Source organism: Scomber scombrus, chromosome 1, assembly GCF_963691925.1.
Source record: "Scomber scombrus chromosome 1, fScoSco1.1, whole genome shotgun sequence".
Classification (NCBI taxonomy): Eukaryota; Metazoa; Chordata; class Actinopteri; order Scombriformes; family Scombridae; genus Scomber; species Scomber scombrus.
The window spans coordinates 24,251,305-24,272,303 of NC_084970.1; the positions used below are offsets into that span (position 1 = coordinate 24,251,305).

The window sequence follows — 20,999 nt, forward strand, 5'->3', positions numbered from 1 at the left end:
GAAAACCAATTAAATAGACTGAATTTATTTCCTTTTAAAGGTAAGACTGGAATCTGGGGGAATATGTTACCCTGGTATGATTTGAAGGCATGATTTTATTTCTGTTCATAAAAAAGGTTGAGTACTTCTTACTTTTAGAGCTTCTTTAGATTGTGTGAGATTGGTTTCAGAGCTGCTTTATCCTTGGATTTCAGTATTTTCCTAATTGATTTAAATATACTACATCAATGAAACAAAAATTGAAAAATCTACAGCAAAAGCCACTAAGAATAAAAAAATGTTTTTGTAGAAATGTTGAGAAAAAACTGCAGAATCCTGGAGGGACTGACCCTCGGTCTGGCTGAAGTGGGGAATCCTCGGTATTTGTGTAAGGGTCAGGCAGCAGGGGACAGATGCTCAACAGAGGTCATAGCCAACAGTGGGTCATAAATATGGGAGACAGGCTGATCCGTCCTATGACAAGGAAAGGGCGGCTCTACTGTAATGGGTAATAAATGTCAGAGCCTCCCTACAGCCTCAGATGAGCGATTGTTAAGCAGCTTCGCTGAGCCTGAGCTACTAAAGCCTCGAGACAGAGTGACAAGCAGTAGAGGAAACATTTACACGGATAGAACGGCTTGTTTGGATGACGCCCCCCTTCCTCCTTGTCGCCATAGGCAAAATGAGAGAGGTGATTAATCAGGTTGTTAGCATGTTTGATGGAGAGGAGAGGAGAAAGGAGAGGAGGAATCCATGTGCTGAGAGGACAGTGTGAAAGGTAACAAAATGGAGAGGAGCTCCGCTGCTGTGATTCATCAGGGGTTACTGATCCTCTGGGGAACAATAATTTCTCAAGTAACAGGCCTTGATTGCAATAATGTCCCCATAGCAACTATTATCTTTAATGACTATTATTATGACTGTCATAAAATGGAGACTTGAGCAAATGTTATTTAAGTATGATATTGCGCAACTGCACCTTTGAATGATCAAATCCTTCTTTCAATTTTGAAATCTTGCAACTGTAAAAAACAGTAGAAACATTTTCAAGCACTGCAGCTACTAAATAAACAAGGTGCTCAGTATTGATGATTGATTATAGTAGTTTATAGTAATAGTCAATGAATATGGGCTCTTGCTCTGTGTGCTTGGGAACAATGTATTGAAATGGTTAATTGGTTTATTGTCCAATAAAATCACAAAAGGTTGAGACTTACATTTGGGGACTCTCTGCACTTTCCTCTTAACCTCGCCACCACCTGAACCACCACAACCATCCTCGTCATCACAGTCGCCGCTGTAACGCCCCTCTGCATCTCCACTTCCTGTTTCAATTTGGTCCAATGTCCCCAGTTTAGGAATGCTCTTTCCTTGCAGCAGCTGGTTATGAAAAATAAATACACAGAAATAGACATTTATAGATTTTTCACAGAAGATTACAGATTTATTTAGGTGGATTGGTTTATTTTTCCACATATCAAAGGGTGTTTACTGCTGTAAGAAGCATTATATACACAGTGTTATTTATCATATTCACATTTAATATTCACAGTAGGTTACAGTGAACAAGGTCCTCTCATGGCAAGGGCAGTTCACATGCTAATATAAATAGTAGAGTATTTTATATACATCTTAAAACATATCTTGAGGGAATCTATAATATTCAAAATATATAGTTTAATTCCCATGTTTCTGATCATTCAGAAAAAAATTACCCTGACATAATATACACACTTAGGCTGGGAATGCATGTTTGTGAGCACCATGTTTATGAACTATGAGCATCAACAATTACCCTGAATATCACCATGCTTAAATTAATCTATACTATGAATTACATGAAGCTCACCCCACTCAGCAGGAGTGGACTGCAGGGCATCTAAACTTTCTGCTGTATTGCAATGCAGCAAATTCTCAATCAAATACTTTGTGAACTCAATGCCAGGGGAAATGCATACGCTAATTGGCACATTTAAATTCATGATGCGTTACTGGAAACAAGAGGGAATGCTTTGTGTTGATCAGAAAGGTAGTGTCTATAGTCCAGGCATTACAGTCCAGGAGGTAGATTTCTGGTCAAGGGCTCAGTTTGTGGAGTTCAAAGGCTTTAACTTCGTAACTTGAGCTTTTAGATTCAGTTATTTACAGATTTCAAAAGAGACAAAAGGTTAAGATGTAGGTTTAAATATATCTATGCGAGTGAGAGGAAGCTGTGCTATTTTCGTTCACACATAATACATAAATCATCTCCATCACATGACCTTCAGTCAAGTAACAACTTTATTCAGTAGAGAAATCACTGAGGAGTTGACTTGAGTTCAACTGATTTAAAGCTTTGATTATTTGAAACATTTTCTAACTCATTAACTTGACGAAAGGTGTGGTTTCTGTTCCCAGTTCAATCTTACGAATGTATTTATCATGCACACACTGACACCAGCAACTAAAATGAAAGGATATGTTTGTTTCTATTCTATATTTTTGTTATTGTCAACAAATCCCATAAAATAACCAAAACCAACAATGAACTGATCATATTAACAAGCCTAATCTGTGTAGTCAAAGCTAATACAGCTTATTCTGCTGTGCCATAAACCTCCATTGTTCTCATAAAGCTATTAAAAAGTCATCAGTAAACCACACTGTTGCCCTGGGTGACATGTTCTTTCATTATAATTAATATGGGGCTGTAGTTTATTTTGAGTCTGTACTACACCATCCTTCTGCCTTAAATACCCACTAGCGCACCAAATCTGCTGTTGAAAGTAGTCCCTAGCAAATGCAGTATTTACTCCTGTTTAAGAAATGTTTGTTAAAAACCACAAAGCCTGGCTGTTTGGGAAATTACTGAAACTTTTTTGAAAATGCAACTACAGTGTTTCACTACCATTGCCTTGGAGGTGTAGCCTGTCCCAACAATGGTACATCCTGCACCTCCTAAAAGAAACAACTAAAAACAAATGTAACTTATACTTTATACTGGCAGGATAGGATTGCATGTGTTATGTGTGTTGCATAGACCTTATATGTAGTGTTGTAATCAGGTACATTAATGCTTTTAATGCTGCTTACCAACTTAACCAACAGAAGCATCAAGAACTAGCTAATCAGAGGCTAGAGAGTAAAACAATGTATTAATAAATAAAAAAAAGAGTAGGGCGGGTCTTAGCAGAACATTCTCCATCCTTGTAAATGAAAATTTGCAAACAGACCAACAAACCACCACTTTTAAGCTGTTGGACATAAAACAATCACATCAGTTGAGAGAAAGCTTTTTGAATTGATTTTACTGTTGTTTTAACCAGGCTTGGCAGATTTGATATCTTGACTATGTGTCATTTGTAAACAATTACAGTTATTAACACTTTACAATTGACAGTTCTGCTACATACACACTTAGATTTTTTATATCTTCAGACTGAGTGAAGGAGAGACAGACAAAAGTGAGGACCGATTGTAGGATGTAATGGTGTTGAAAGAACAACAAGGAGAAAGTAAATTTAAAAGGAAAAAGGTGTAACTGACTCAGGATTAAAGGAAAAAGTTTAAGAAGGAAAGAGACACACACATGAAGCAGCCCAGGCATCTGAGAGACTTGGACAAATTTAAAGCAGGAAGCAGAACAAACTGTAATCTTACACCTCTATCTAGATTAATAACTGTAAATATTTTTAAAATCACATACTGTTATCAAAAATATCCAAATGTAAACTAAAGGACATCCCAACAAGCAAAGCACAATATTAAAACCTGCTATGAAAGGACATATCTTTTCATACAGGCACAAAGACTTTGTTCAGCAGTCAAAGGTTGTAAATACAGCACTAAAATTGACCACAAAATACTGAATTATCATTGATCTGACTTTTTCAGCTGTAACTGTCACCTTAATTTGGCTTTAAGTTTGAGCACATTATTTCACCATAGGTCAGTTTTGCTATTTTTGTTCTGTTAAAAAACATTGATCTATATTAAGGACCATACAGACGGTGTCATTATGGAGTTTTTTTTTTTAAGATGGAGACTGATTGTTGTATCTATTATCCACTGTGTGCACACATTTCAGCTCAGTATAAAGAAATATGATGACACTGTCAACCCCACATATCCATAAAAGTATTCATTGTGAATAGGTCATTGATTGAAATGTAAAAATACTTTCAACATAATCCATGGATCCAAGTCTGACCAAAACCCATATGCTGCAGTGTCGCTTGATGTGTAAAAGGCAATACGTGTATGAGACAATATTAAAAATTAACATTGGTCCCAAATTCACCAACTTGGACAAATTGTTCTATAGACACCTTGCGGCACAAATACAAACCTTCATTATACGGCATTGCCATTGAACCGCTGGCAACTGCAATTCTTGGTATACAAATTGGTGACTGTGTCCATACTTTGTCTCTCTATGCAGATGATTTATTGGCATACCTCTCAATTCCAGAAAAAATCTATCCCTGCACTGATCGATACAACGAGAGAATATGGAAACAATTTCTGGTTACAACATTAATATAAACAAAAGTGTTGTAATGTCTCTTAATGCCAGAGCTAATGTTCAATCTCCTGGTACCATACTTCAGTGGAGCCTGAATCACATCACATACTAAGGATTCAAAATTCCAAATGAGGAGCAAAATACATTATCTCTTAACTAGACACCATTAGTAAAATATACAAAAAATAAATACATTGTAAAAATACCTGTATCTTTTCCAGATGTTATCAATTCCAATCTCAAACTATTGTCAAACAACTCAGCTCGTCTCACCCAGCTTATACAGAGAAACAAACCACCCAGGATAAAACTGACAGTATTACAAAGACCTTGAAAAGGGTGGACTGAACGTCTCTAATAGAATAATTCTACTAGGTAGCACAAATTAGAGCATAAACAAACAAATTTAAAAAAATTTGAACAACATCAGCTAAATAAGTAGAAATTGGAATCAGCACCATACATCACTTCTTTAAATTCTCTCCTGGTTATAACCACAAACCCAATTATTGTCCATACATTTAAGACTTGCCAAATAGTTCAGAAGAAACCAGGTTATACTCAATCTATTTATTACAAATAAATACATAAATACAATCACAAAACTATGGTTTACAAAAGGTATCAAACTTTTGGGAGTTGTTTAAAGATGAAGCCCTTCAGACTTTTGAAATGTTTTCCTCTCAGTATGGACTACCCTGCACTCACTTTTTGAAATACCTTGAGGTGAGGAACCTTATCATCTCAGAACAAGATGGGCATCTACAATCATTGTTGCTTTTAGATAAACAGGGAGTAAGAGGTTTTATATCGTAAACCTACTCAGGAACTTTTCAAATATGGTAAGTGTAAGAAGTGAAATGCAAATGGGAAGAAGTCATTGAGAATGCTTTTCAAGAAGTGGAAAGTGAAGTCCAGTATTTCTCTTTTAACACTAGATATAAAATTATACCTATACTCCTGTCAGACGAAAGCCTCAGTATTCACAATTCTACCCAAGATGTAAATTGTACATTGATACATATTGTATGTTCTGGGCCTGCCCATGTCTAGACTCATATTGATCAATATGAGAATATGAGACTCAATGTGCTTAATGACATCACAGGAATAACCATCCCAACAGAACCAAGATTACCCCTACTGGGCAACACTATGATAAAAAGTCAATAAAAACAGACTAAAATCTGTTAGAATTGCCTTTATCACAGCCAACAAATGAATAGCCATGGAATGGAAAGATGAACATCCACCTACATCTGTTAGACGTACTAATGAATTAGCTTCATGTGTGCCAAATGAACAGATAATGTCCATAAAATAGTACTCCTTTTATATTCAAATAAGTATTGAATCCAGCTGTCATCTGTGGGTCAGACATGTTTGTTTTATAGTTGTTTTTTATTTTCTTTTTATCCCACTCTTTCAACTAAATTGATACACAAGGGCTATTGCTTATTCCCTCTCTGCAACTATCTTGTTTTCTGATTTAAAAAAAAAAAAAATTTTAATACTACTTTAATCAGAAGTGAAATCTGTATGTATGTATGTATGTGGATAATAGGGTGTGGGCTTCAGGGGATGAGGGGTGGGTGGTGGTGGGAGGGAGGGAGAGCTAGGCTGATCTGGCATCTATGTGATTATATTTTTGTACTTTGTTGCATTATTCAGCTCAAAGGCTGTTACAGTATGTTACAAAATATAATGTTGAAAAAAAATGTCTGTAATCAAAGACTGAATCTATGTAAACATCAGAGATTTCAGTTCAGCAGTAAGTGATGGGAGTACAGCCTTCTGAATTTTAAACAGACTTTCATGTCTTTATCCTCATGAGTCAGTAAAATCTGCTTTCACATAAATTACACATGAGAAAACCTAAGCATGTTGATTTGGTTTGGTTTGTTTCTTGCAGATGACACAATTTGCACCAAACAGTAATTCATTAACAAAACCTTAGTTTTTCGCAGAAATCTCATTTGTTCTGAAACATTTATGGTTGATCAAATCTGTCAATCAGCAGGCAACTCAATTCTTTTATTTTTCAGGGCCAGGGGAGTAACTGCTCTGTGTTTAATTGTATTGAACAGCTGTACTGCTCTTTCTGACACACACTGAAGGAAGCCTGAATAGCCTAACTGTGTTATTAGCCTCAGTTCTGTGAATGACGTGAGGCTTTGTCTAACACTGGCTGTGAGACAGGTGCACTGATTTCATACAGTGCTTCTCCAAATGAGAAACTGCTCTGAGTGGGCACCCTTGGGGCAAGCCTCTGGCTGTTCTTTCAGTTTCTGGAGAGTGACAAACAAATAACACCAATTACTCCTTCCACAAACAAAACTGCCCATGGCATAATAAATCAAATCAAATCATCGAATCAATCTTTATTTATATAACACATTTCATACAGTGGCTGTTGCCAAATGTGCTGACCAAAAGACAAGGCAACAAAAACAAAAGCAAACAGAGGTGAACAAAAGCACAAAAGTGCAAAATAACTGACAGGGCACCTCAAGTAAAAGCCAGGATAAAGAGATATGTCTTTTTATAAAAATCCCACAGAGGTGGAGCTCCTCTGATCTTCAGGCAGACTGGACCACAGTGGCTAAAAGCTGTCGCCCCATGTGTAATGAACTTCACTACTGTGCACTTAGTATGCTTTTTTTAACATGGTCATCCCTTACTAATTGGTAATTTATTTTCTTTTAAAACGGCCAATTAAGAGCTAACACTACAGGAGATAATAATGAACACATTTTCTGCCAATCCTTTCAGTTTGCTGGTTAATTTACTGTTGCTGTTGTTTACCGTCAATACAAATTCTAACACTTTCTCCATTTGTTTCACATTAAAACACCTCTAATTGGTATTATTCACAGTGAACTAGACTTGCAATGTATGATCTTGGTCTTCAGGATTTGCAAACCGTCAGTACAGCATTGAAGTCAACTGGCGGGCACTGCTCTGGTAACCAATAACAGGTATTTGGTGTGCTTATCCAAGTATGTTTGAGTCATTATTGTGTTGACTTTGCTGATCTTGGGCTATTTTGTGCCTTAAATGGGACGTAGTTTTCCAGGTCTATATTTATATTCTGAGGCTCTGCTGGAAAATCTTTACATGATTTACAGTTTTTAAAAATTCTTTATCTGATACTGGCTCTTCATGCAGCCTCAGTTCAGCCTCTGTTTGAAACAAGCGGTTTTGGCTCCTGTGTCTTCAAGGCTTCCAGAAGTTGCCTCTCAGCAGACTACTGGTGGTACCACAGGCTATGTAAACAAAATGTAGTGGCAGGATTTCACCTCTTGTCAAAATGGAAAGCTCTTAAATACATCGATACATGTTCAAGCCTGAATCCAATCTGAAAAGTGCGAGTGGACAATGTGAACAACCATAGCAACACGACTACATAACAGACGGTTGTTTGCGGGTGAACAATATGATGTCATCACAAGGAGGAAGTAGGGGTAACATTGCAAACGCAGTGTTCAGAAGCCTTGGCTATTGACTTGCTGGAAGCATTTTACATTTTTAAGTTTTGGAACTTTGACCATTTAACATTATAACAGTACATAAATGACAGAAAAATCACATAAAGTATAACAAGTCGCCTTTAAGTCTGTCTTTTGATTGACTCATTTTTCTTTTTCTTTTGTGGACTTTGCCAATAGGTTCCATTGATATCCCTGCACCGAGTGCAGTTTTCACTGAGGAGTTACGGCAGTGACAATTTTACTGTCAAGAAGAATTAAGGAAAAGGGGTGCATCTTCGAACTCCTGGAGTTAAGTACTTTACTCTCCTATCCTACCTTGACTTGGGTAATAATTCTCAAACGTGGCAGAATATAACAGAGAGGATAAGGATAACAGATTAAAAAAATGTGTGTCGATAGTCTGTAGCTTTCTAATTAACTTTTAACATTTGCTCTTGTGTGTTAAGTCTAAAACAAGCATTCCAAATTATCTATATAGCTTGTGCAGTCACAGGCTTACAGCAGTTCAGAATTGGCTTTAGCTTACAAGTAACTTTAAGAAGCTCGTCTAAATGACCCGAGTGCTGATTCGCCTCTTATAAAGTGTAAAGTTAATGCTCGGGCAAATGCAACAATTGTAGTCGTGGCAACCGCTGTGCAGTAAGTAAACATTCCATCAGTTGTCCGTTGGAGTTCCTGTTTGATCAATGGGAGGAAACACACTCAGTGGAGAAAACTGCTGAGCTTCTGCTGTTTGCTGTTAATAATAATGAGTATAAACAAGCGATGGCCACAGGAGGCAAGACACGAACCAACTGGATGGGGAGTGAAAATGAGGAAAATTGTTTAAAAATGATTAGTGGAGTGCCACACTAATAAAAGCCCCAGCTCAACACCGAAACTGTAGGAGGGACATAAAACATGATATTTAGCACTTTAATGCAGGCAGCCTCTCTTAGTCTCGAAAACACACACCATTCAAAAATAACATCACCATTCAGAACAAAAGAAAAAAACTATGTTGTATATTTCCATTGTTCACTTGACACAACAGTGCAGCACTCTATGTACTGCCAACTAACATGATTAATAGACCCTAAATATGTTGTTTCATTTCATTTCTTTCTTTTATTTCATTATTTGTCACTTTTTAGATCTTATTCCAATTTTTTTTTAAATAACTTCATCACTTTTTCTATTTATCTATTTATTGATAACACAATATATTCCTTATTACAACACTGGTTTTGTGTATTTACATGTTCTTGAAATCAGCTATGGCCTCTTTGGAGTTGTAAAACTTTTTGTTTCAGACTTTTTTTTATATTTATGCATAATCTTATCTTCTATAGTCAACTCCACTTCACACCTGAAATACCCCAAAAAATCTCTCCTCGAGGTCCAACTTATAAATTTCTAACTTCACTGCTGCACACGTTACAAAAACAATTCTTCCTTAGGAAATCCCAACAAAGAATGTGGTATGTGAAGTCTCAAAGATTTGGCAAGGGAACCGAGGCCGGGCCTAACTTTTATCATTGCACCATAGAGAGGTTTCTGACAGGCTGCATCACAGTATAGTAAGTATATGATATGGCAGTTTTCCCTGTAGAGGACTGGAAACTGCAGCAAAACACTGTAAAGGCAGCATCAAAAATTTACTGGCACAGACCCGCTATGGTTCTATGATATCTTCATTACCTGATGCATAAGGAAAGCCCAAAGCATCATCAAGGACACTAGTCATCGAGCCCACACACTATTCTCACTCCTGCCATCTGGAAAATGCTACTGGAGCATTAAATCATGCACCACCCGTTTCAGAGACAGTTTCTTCCCACAGGTAGTGAGAATAATGAATAGTACCCACACACACAAATATGCACACACAGACACAAAAGCTGCATCTATGATGTGTATAGTTCTGTGTTTGTGTGTATTTTGCGGTATCACTTAATTATACTGCCTATTGCATTTTATATTCCCTCTCCAAGGTTGATAGTGCCAAAGTACAAGAACTTTATTACATTTTTCAACACAGATGAACTTGATCTTGGCATCTGCCTCAGGAGTAAACAAACTGAGGTAGGTTAAAAAAATTAAAAAAAATTTAGTACTTTAGATGTTTTATGCTTTCATCATATGTGTTTTACCTCTGGATAATCATCAGAAAAATTCAACCATGCCATTGATTTCAGAGTGTTTAACGCAATATCAGAACAGGAATAAAATACAGTACAAAACACATAGAAAATTCTCATTGTACAACCATCTAATGTACTGAAATTTTCATCTAGGTTGCACTCAGTTCATGACCTCAAGCCATTAATGCATGTACTTAAGCTGCATCTACGTACAATAATGGAACAAGGTGAGGGCCATGTTACTCATGTTGCATCATCACGATATTTATCCTGCTTACACAACAATTTAGTCTGCTTTTCCACCACAGAAAAAAGCAGATCTTGTACCAAAAAAATGCCAAGAATTCAGACTTTTAGATTTACATTCAGTGACAAGTAATAGCATACAGTTTGTACGGTTAATTAAAATCTACACTGTACATTATGGCATAAGGTGTGTAAAGTAAATGTCCTAAATAGGTGCAGGGTGTCAAGTGGCAAAATGAATCACACCTTTGGATATCTAAGAGATGAATCGAGTTCTGCGTCGGTTTTTAAACTCATTAGTATTCTCTGAACCCGTTCTACCATCAGTAAATAGAGGGTGGAGGAGAGATCTTACAATGATCATATTTGCCAGTCAGAGGAGAAAAGTGTCAGGATGTGAGTCGGCTCCCAAGACACACACTGTCATTTTCCATCTCCCTCACTGCAGCAGCAGCACTGACAGGGTGTTTATTCGGACCAAGTGCAGCAGCAGCAGCTTGACAGCAGGTCAGTGAGTGTGAGGCCAGTTCAGAAATTATAATATAATGTGAGTTGTTGAATAATGTTATTGTTCAAATCACAACACAACATTCGGCCAATTTCAAATGTAAAGCTGGAAATATCTTCTTTTTTTATTGCAAATTAAAAGAACGAAATGAATAATGAATTGATCCCACTAACTTTTGTTTATGTAGCCAAAGCCTGATATTCCTCTGTGCCATAGAGCTCATCAACAACAAAAGCATTTCACTGGGTGACATAAATGTAGATAGTAGTTTATTTTCAATCATCCCACATACATCTTCCTGCTGTCATGAATGCTCACTAGAACACTAAATCTGTATTAATCCACTGCTGAAAATAGTCCTCAAGAAAAGCAACATTTTCAAACTGAAATATTGCTGTACTGTCTTCATAAGAAACCAATGGGCTTGGGGCCGAGAGGCACAGAAAGGGTAGAGAAGTCAGTAAATATTGCGAAATTGAATTTTCATGCCATATGTGAGTTGCCATGAGTGGATAAAGGAGGAAATAAAAGAAAAAAAGTTCAGTTTTTCATTTGCTATGGTTTTCATTAAAGGTTAGTAAAATGTATTTGTTAATATACAAAATATGTTACTTTGTGCATTTTGATATTATTGCATTGCATTACATGTCTGCCAAGACCATTTTTGCTCTGAGAAAATAACACCGTACATTTATTACATGTAGATGTATTTTTTAGAGAAAATGTTAAAATGTTAAAATGTATATTACTCAGATGTGTTCACGCAATGTATTTAGTTATTGCAATATAATAATCATAATCAGTTGCATTCAAATCCTACAAAGAGGATTATGCTGCTGCTGCTCAAACTGTTTTAATTATGGTTACACACATGTAATCAGTTAAGATAAAGTTGTTATCTACAGGTATGCAGCTTAGCTGGATTGTCTTTTAATGGTTTTATTTACTGTGTAATGAATGACATAATGAGTGTGGGTTTAAAAAAAGGTTATTCTGAAGGTTTTGTCTCCAATTATGCCTCACTTGCACAGTCCTGAGGTATCCGACTTTACAGATTCCTAGCATAGTGACATGAATTCATTGAACAAGCTGAATTAGTCATTCTCAGCATGTGGTGTCATGTGAAATATCTCTTTAAATCGACAGGATAATTGTTATAACTGAGATTTTCTTATCTACTAAACTGAACATATAAACTTAATAACTATAAACAGTCAGATGTTAAAATGTTGTACATGCACATTTTGGAGCAAAACAAATAACATGTGAATATATTCTCAGTGTTAATCTTTTGGACTAAGAGGAGAGGGGACATGAATAATTCACAAGCAAAACTGCTGGTCAACCACCACATCAATGAGTGGTAAATAATTCAGCCTGTAGACTGGGTGAGGAGCTGCCTGCCCCTGATTATGATTGAGAGACACAGGGACAGGACCTACTTATAGATTCTTGATGGGTTTTACCACATCAAGAGGAGAGGACGGGCAAGGAGGAGAGGAGCCAACAAATAATTCATAGGAAAGAGCTGCTGATGAGCAAGATGATGAAATCCAGAGTTTGTACGCTCAGACTGCATGATGAATTTGTCAATAGCTGCATTGCTGTTTTGTGTTTTCCTGCAGCCTCGGCTATGGAATAGTAATGATACATTTCCATTTGGTTCTAGAGAAATTGGGAACAGTTTCTGCACTTCAGTTAGTCAAGGTCAGGGGCAAAATAAATGGAAATGGTAAAGAACATTTCTGATATGTAGATGAAAAACATGAAAATCAACATTTGCATGGACACATCACTGTTTCCCTCATAAAAATAGCCAACAGTGTCTTTTTTTAAAGGTAACAGAATTTCACCTTTTTACCTTTCATCCATATTTCAGTGTGTACTTCCCTCTCTCTCTCCAAGCACTGAGACAACCTGCCATTCATGCACACGTGTACTTTAAGGTAAGTTTTGTCCAATTAATAAAGTGCACCAACAGTGATTTACAGACCAAATTATGCCAGATATACCCAGATATGCACACAGCTACTCATGTGTACCATGTAATGAGTGTGTGCACTGGTATATGTAATTGATATTTTTGCCGGTCATAAACTGAGCTGCCATTAACCCCCCACACACACCCTCCCTTACACCTAGTTTTCCGCTACCACGCATACGTTCAATACATTTAAATTTCAAAAGAATCGTTATTTAACTCTTGTTGCATCTTAAATTACAGGCTTCTGAACATAACCCACATATCCTGCTCAAGCCCCAGTTTTACGCTGTCCCTGAATTACAGGACTACCACTTTCTGGGACTCTACATTGTTTATTCTATTCAAAACATGCCTGTGTGTCTAATAACATCTGTGATCAACAACATTAAGACAGCAAAAGAAGGAAATATGAGGGCTGAAAATTATTAAATGACAATTCAGGTCATACACACTTCCTGACACTTTTGCCGTACTTCAGCAGCTAATGAGATGCCAATCAGAGGTTTTTGCAAATCAAGTCCCAATGAGATGATAATGCAAACTAGACTCAAGGACTGTGAACACACAAGCTGTTAAATGAATCATACCAGATGTACAACAAAAAGGTCTTAGACTCTCAGACATAACATCACATGTAAGACCTTCCTGTTCTTCAGTTTTGAACTATTTTAGATACCACATTGACTAATTACACCTCTTCAAACGCATTTCCTGCTTTAGAAAACCTGGGCTCAAGAATATAAGTAGAATACTTGAGACAGCAGGGAGTCTTTGTATGAGGGCCTGATGAGGTGTTTTCATCATGGAAGAAAAAATCACTCCCTACCAACAAGTCCTCATACCAAAATGAAAAACTAGGTTGATTGGCATTGCCTTCCAAAACAGGTCATATGCTCATATGTCACACTGACCTCCTACCCAAAAAAAGACCACTCACACCAGGTGGTATTTTTGAAGGATTTCTGGAGAATGCTTGACTTCCATCATTTGTCAATCTCATGGAACTTCCACTGAAACAAAGAGACCAATCAATCGATTTGTATGTGATTCACATCCAGACGCATCCCGTCATGTTTTTATGCTTTGAGTGTTTTTCAAACAATCTCAGAAATCTGCTACTCTTTGTCTGCTGTGAACTTATAACCAAATACCCATAATCATATATCAAGCTCCCGATTTCACAATGAGCTTTTTGGCTTCATGATAGGCAAATATAGAAAATATATATAGCGCCATAACGATTAGTTGATTAATCCATTAGTCAATCAACAAAAAATGTATCTGCAACTATTTTGATAATCTATTTATGTGCAAGCTGATTTACTAACGCAGCGCACTGAGGTTTGCGTCTTTCAACTGTGCAAGATAGTACGCGCTGTCCATTTAGTACGTTTGACATAATGAATATGCAATGTGGGGCGTTTTTACCCCAGTGTAAAAAATACAGGGAGGAGAAAATGCAAATATGTTATTTAGCACACGGAGTGTGATTTACCAAACTCAAAGGTAATTTTTCTGACGGAAACTGTGTCTATAAATAATACCTTTGAAGGACAGGTATTAACCGGCTGCTCACTGCGCACAGATGACTTCTGTTACTGTAGAGAGGAGGAGACGGAGGCACAATGACAGAATACGCACAGGACGGAGTTTTTCCACCTGTGTTAATATTTTGGAGTGGAATATTTTTGGTTTTACTAACAGCATTGACTTTGTCACAAATACTCTCCCATATGTCGGTTTTTCTTGTAATATTTGTTTTTGTTATAACTCAATATATTTGTTAACCTCTTCCACTAGAACCTGATCACATTTCATTTTGCGCTTGCAGCTTTTCTGCTCGTCCAAACTCTCCATTAAGACACGCAAAACCCTCATTTAAATACTGCTGTCTCCACCCTGTTGCACCTGTTTTCATTTATGCAGTTATTCTTAATAGATCACCCGCAAAACGCACGCAAACGAAACGCGCAATCTATTGCACTGCACATGCAATTTAGTACCCTTTATTTGGGATCTTAGTAAATCAGGCCCTAAGAGTGTTAAGGAGAAAACATTCATAGTGAAAAATGATTGTGCAAATCGGTGCATGATGTAACTGAGCTTACAAGTACAACAACAAAGCAAAGAACTTCCCTTTGAGAATCAGTCTGAGCCAATTAAAGAGTGTAATTTGGCTTGAGTACACTCACAATCTCGCTACAATTAATTTTTTGGTTATGTGCATGTTGAATTATCATAAAACCCAAACAGAGCATTCCCTACAGCAATAAACAGCTAACTGAACAAAAGATCTGGATGGTTAACATCATGACACCAAACAGACAAAGCATGTCTAAAATATGTTGGTTTTTTTAAAGAAAAAAAAGAAAATCGTTTTAAACAGCCAAAAGAACTGATAATTAGCTCTGTATGTCTTTGTCCCTCAAAATATTAACAGCTCAAGCAACATTTGGCGACCTCACAATGTCTTTTTACAATAGCCATTAGTTGGTTTTGTTCAAAGTGGCTTACAGGCAGCATCGTGATAGAAAACACAGAGAATAGCAAAGAGAAAAAAACATGTTGTACATCAGCTTGATATAAAAATCTGTTTAGGCTACATCGTCTTTTCATCTCATGCTGCTTTTGCTGAGTAAATTCTGTAAATGTTTTCATAAATATTTACATTTCGGTGAATTCACAGTCAGTTGCTTTTTAAGGACAACTGACAGCCAGCCAGTCAGTATTATGTAGATGTTATTAAGATGACATTATTTACAGAAGATTAAACACTGCCTGTAAAATGGCAGATTTTTTATTCCATTCATACCAAACACTCCCTCTTATTCATGCATTAATAAACTACTTCTATTCTTTTTCCAAGTAGACTTAGAAGATATGCTCCTGGAGAAAACCAAGGTCAGAACTTTTTGGCAGCAATCATGCATCTGCTCTGTTATTGTTTTTGAATTGTTGCACAGCTTCTTCAAAAATTCAAGACACTGTGTGCAGACTACTGTGCAGTTGCTGAATAACAGAATACCATTTCAGACTTAGATACACCATTACTGCTGCAATGCAAAGATTTTTGTACAAGCTGTGAATCTGAAAATCAAATGCATGTATTTTCTTTCTTTCTTTCTTTTGGTACCAGTCAGACTTATATCAGTTAGTTTCTTCCAACTAGAGATGTGCCTCTCAATGAGGGAGTAAACTGATAATGAGCTACATATCATATGTTGTGCTTGAACGTCATTTTGCATCACTGTTTGTGACAGCACTAACGCATTCACACAATATCACAGCTTTAAAAACAAAACAAGGCAAGTGTAAGGAAAAATGTCTCTTATTTTAGACATAAAATGAACTTTGAGAAGAAAAAAAGAAAAACAAACAGACAAGAAGGAAAAGAAAAATCTGAAAGAGAACAAAAAAAAATCCAACATGTAACGTTTTTCATCACATAAAAGGTATAGTCAGGTATACTCACATAGGTTTACTTCTCAACTACAGAAATAATAACTGACAATTTAGTTTGTTTACCTGCTGTGTTTCCAACCATCACTGATGCAACCAAACCTTTAACAGTGTCAGAAAACACTTAAAAGGTGAATGTAATTGTCATCTAGTATCAAATTGGCAGGGATAGCAGGTCTGTAGAAAAGGCCCCAAAGTTACAGGGTTATTTAGAGTTCATTCCTGTTGTGTGCCTTTGTGTTGTGTTTGATGTTAATTCAGGGTGGTGATATTGTTGAGGTGGGCCAGCCCACGTGGTGGGGTTGTATCTGAGGAGGGGTGTGCACTTTAGTTTCAGTTAGGTTAAAAGGTGTGCAGTGCAATGGCTTCAGTACCAGTGATCTGTGCGTGAATGAAAAGTGAGTAGTTTATCTGCTGTATTACTAGTATTGTATTTCGTTATGTTGATGTAACTGGAGATAAGTTTGTTAGTTAATGTGGAGAAGAGGTCAGAGTTTAATTGTCCGCAATGGCCAGCTCCATGCATGCTAGCTAACAGTCTGGCTAATCAGACCTTGCACTTCAGGTTAAAATATATCATATAGAGTCCAAACTATGTTTACACATGTGTTACCTGTTGAAGTGCCGTTAATAGTGTGTTGTGATTTCGCTGGAGTACAAATTGTTTGATGTGGGGTTTCGTTTCCATTCCGAAATTAAAGCTAAGGCTAATTAGCCACCGGAAGTGACGCACTGACAATGATTTCACAATAAGAGCATCCAGCTGTCACGGGAAGTGGTATGTCAGCATTAGCGGTAGCTTGACACAGTGTAAATGAGCCGGAGAAACCTGTGTATTGAGTGTTTGGAGTATATTTCTGTTTCCTTCTAGTGTAAATGTGCAAGAGAATTGTAAGATTGTAATCATTTGATTACCTCCTTTGGTTTAATTACTGTTAGTTGATATTAGGTTGGTAATATTATTTACATTACTTCATGTGTGTAAGATTAATGTATGGATATGTGGTTATCCTTTATTGAGTTGTATTTGTTATTCTTTCTTTATAGAGAAACCACACAATCACAACTGTAAGATCCAGCTGTTCTGGAAGCTCTGTATAATTACCTGCAAAGAAGAAGTAAAGAGAGTAAACTGCAGATCGGCCTCTCTGTTCTTTATTCCTCCATACTCTGGAAACGGCCTTAAGTGGTGTTCTGGCCGACACTCCTGTGTGAACTCAGTAATATAATCAGAACTAGCACCCAGCTAGAGCTTCTCTTCCCTACAAGGTCCAATCCTGTGTTTTGGATATTAGCAGTGGGGCTGTCTTTTGTGCTGTACCTTAAAGCTGCTATGATCAATCTTATTATATTAACTATGGATCACATGATTGTACATTATGAAAAACGTCACTCATAGTGATGACAATCATCAACTGACTGCAGTTCCAACTTTGTAGCATCTTGCAGGTCATTGTTTTGGTGTCTAGCTCAAAACTTTACTGTTTTTATTCAGTCTAACCTTTCATAATGTTGTTTCCACCCACAGGCAACAGAAAAGTACTAAAATACACTGTGCATGACCTGCAGAGCATCCAGCTGCAGACAGACAAAGTTAGCTACTAGCTAGTGAAGACAGTGGAATGGCATTAAGGATCTGATATTGCACTCAGGACTCGCCATAAGGTGATAGTATGTCAGTGTTGTGTTGACAACTTGTTTCTGCTGCCACCAAGAGGCAAAAAAAACACTTAATGCAAGGAAAATGTGCAAACTTTTGCAATTAGACATAGATGTTCTTCAATATATCTTAAAGCTGATGAAATCAATTCAGTTAAATCTTTAGGAAAGCCCCTAATTAATGAGGAAATAGATGATTTTACCAGGATAAATGAGTGGATTGGAGTCCAGAATGAACAAATACTGAAAATACAGAGACAAAAGACATAGATTGTGAGTTATGATACTAATGAACAGGTTGTCATCTGAAAGTAAGCAGATGAATATTGATTGATAATATTGATTTAAAAGAGTTTAAAGTCTGACTGATCTGTATCATAGTGGTTGCAGTAAATCATGTGCAGCAGATAAATAGTTTTTAAGAATTCAAGCACAGAAAATATTTCTCTTTGAGCCAAACATTCACATAACCTCAAGGACATTCAAAGAAGGACATCTAAGATGCAAACAGCAAAAATACACACACACACACACACACACACACACACACACACACACACACACACACACACACACACACACACACACACACACACACACACACACACACACAGAAAAAGATACACAGGGAATGTCAACGAGGAGGATCAGGGGCTCTCAAATGGTTATGATATAGATTTATGTGTTCTGACACCCCACAGATGGTGTGAATTAGTCAGGGAGGGGGTGCCAGCACGAGGTCAAGAGAGATGACCTGGCCTTCAGCCTGCCACTTAGGAAACCAAAGCAACAGACATGCGAAGCTGCTGCTGCAGAGCAACAACCAAGAGGCTGCTACAGCAGCTGTTATTGAGGAAGAGGAAGTGCTGCCGTAAACTGCCTTAATCTCATCATCCTAAAATATAAACAGCACTGAAAGGAGCCTCAGCAGCACAAATGTGCATAAAAGCAGGCTGGTTGACAGAAAAGCTACACAGATTTCGACAAAAAACAGACATTTTGTAAATATGAACACAAACCACAAACCAGATCAAATGGGTTTTTAAATATGTAATGATTTGCTTCTGTGTACCCCAAAGAACAAAGCAAAAACCTAACAAGAAATACTTAAAGGAAAATTATGGCTTATTTCAATCTGATTTATTTCCCATTAATGTGGCCATTGTATTTCTATGTGTCATGCTAATTTAGCTCATTCCATCTCTGTTACAGAGATTTGGGGAATAAAAATTGTCTATCACGCAAAACAATGATCAATGGGGCAAGCTGCAGGGCATCCAACAACTTTCCAAATCAACATGATTTTTTTCATAAATTGCTCAAAAGTTTGTGTCCGAGTCTGAATGAAAGTAAACAATGCTGTCGTGGTATATCTCTATAACACAGCTCGAGAGAGCAAAATTAGAAAGACACATAGGGCCTGATTAACTGAAGATTTGCGTGTGTAAAACGTGTGCAAACTTGACATCACCCGCAAAAAAATGTACAAGCTGATCTACTAACGCAGCGCACTGAGGTTTGCGTCTCTCAACTTTGTAAGATAGTAGGCGCTGTCCATTTAGTACGTTTGACATAATGAATACTTAATATGGGGCGTTTCAACCCCAGTCTGTAAAATACAGGGAGGAGAAAATGCAAATATGTTCATTTAGCACACGCATTGTGATTTACCAAACCTGAAGGTCATTTTGCTGACGGTAACTGCGTCTATATATAATAGGTTTGAAGAGAAGGTATTAACCGGCTGTTACTGTGGAGAGTAGGAGAAAGAGGCACAAATACAGAATACGCAGAGAACAGATTTTTTCCACTCATGTTAATATTTTTGAAAGTGGAATATTTTTGGTTTTACTAACAGCATTGACTTTGTCTCAAATACTCTCCTATGTGCCGTTTTTTCTGGAAATATTTTTTAGCTGTAACTCAATATATTTGTTAACCTCTTCCACTAGAACCTCTGATTCCATGGCATCAAATTTCATTTTGCGCTTGCAGCTTTCTGCTAGTTCAAACTCTCCATAAAGACATGCAAAACCTTCATTTAAATACTGCTGTCTCCACTCTGTTGCACCTGTTTTCATTCACGCAGTTATTCTTAGTACATCACCCAAAAAATGCATGCTAACTAAACGAGCAATCTATTGCACTGCGCATGCAATTTAGTACCTTTTATTTGGGATCTTAGTAAATCAGGCCCGTAGAGGCACAATGGCTATATTTATGGGAAATACATCAGGTTGAAATTAACCAGAATTTTCCTCAATCATGGCGAATTAGCAGATTGCCAAAGGAGACATTTGCCATATGTTTGACAAACAGATGCAATAAATGAAGAAGGGAAAAAATGTATCTATACAGTAAATACTGTACAGAAGTGAAAGAGTCTTACCTGATTGATGTGTTTCAGTTTGTCTATGATTTGATTTATCACAGGATCTGCTCCCTTCACTTTAACTTCAGGGTTCACTGCCTGAGCCTTAATCCCATTGCCCACCACACGGAGGGTGTAGCTGTGAACAAAATACAGAAGACACAGTTGACTATAGGTATGTTCATATATCCTCCAGTCATATTGAGACATAACATGAGAAAAACACTGAAAATGTGTCAGAAAAGAAAACTCGACACTCTCACAATGAGTGAAGTCGAACCTATTTTCTCTTTTGGGAGTAATACTTAAATGATCAATATTCTGAACTCACACAAAAGTGATGGCGTCATTCATTTGTAGGCATGCCCCGGGGTTAAAACAGGATTTGCAATAGGGAAGAAGCATGATTCACCTCTGTCAGCATGTCTGCATGAAAGCTTGTCTCTGCTGCAGCGCTAAGGCTGCACATTACATGTATGCTTTATTAAAGCTATACTGTATATCAAGCTTTTTATGATCTCATTTGGAAATGCAACTACTAAATCACACAGTAAGTACCACTGGACACAACCATTCACTTATGATTTGCACCTCAACGTTTCAATATGCTGCATTAATCCTTGTTTTAAAGCCGTTCATTGTTGTTATAGCTCGGTAATAGGCTTCAGTTCACCT

At 37.1% G+C, this 20,999-nt stretch overlaps 1 protein-coding gene across 1 annotated transcript in view; it reads right to left on the reverse strand.

Moving 5' to 3' along the window:
• Positions 1-20,999, reverse strand: part of gpc5a (glypican 5a) — a 118,088-nt gene that overhangs the window by 40,621 nt on the left and 56,468 nt on the right. Inside the window, exons 7-8 of the mRNA XM_062430722.1 lie at positions 20,343-20,463; positions 1,197-1,359 (exon numbers count right to left, since the gene is read on the reverse strand). Coding sequence (XP_062286706.1) covers positions 1,197-1,359; positions 20,343-20,463 — 284 coding nt within the window. The remainder of the gene's footprint in view (positions 1-1,196; positions 1,360-20,342; positions 20,464-20,999) is intronic.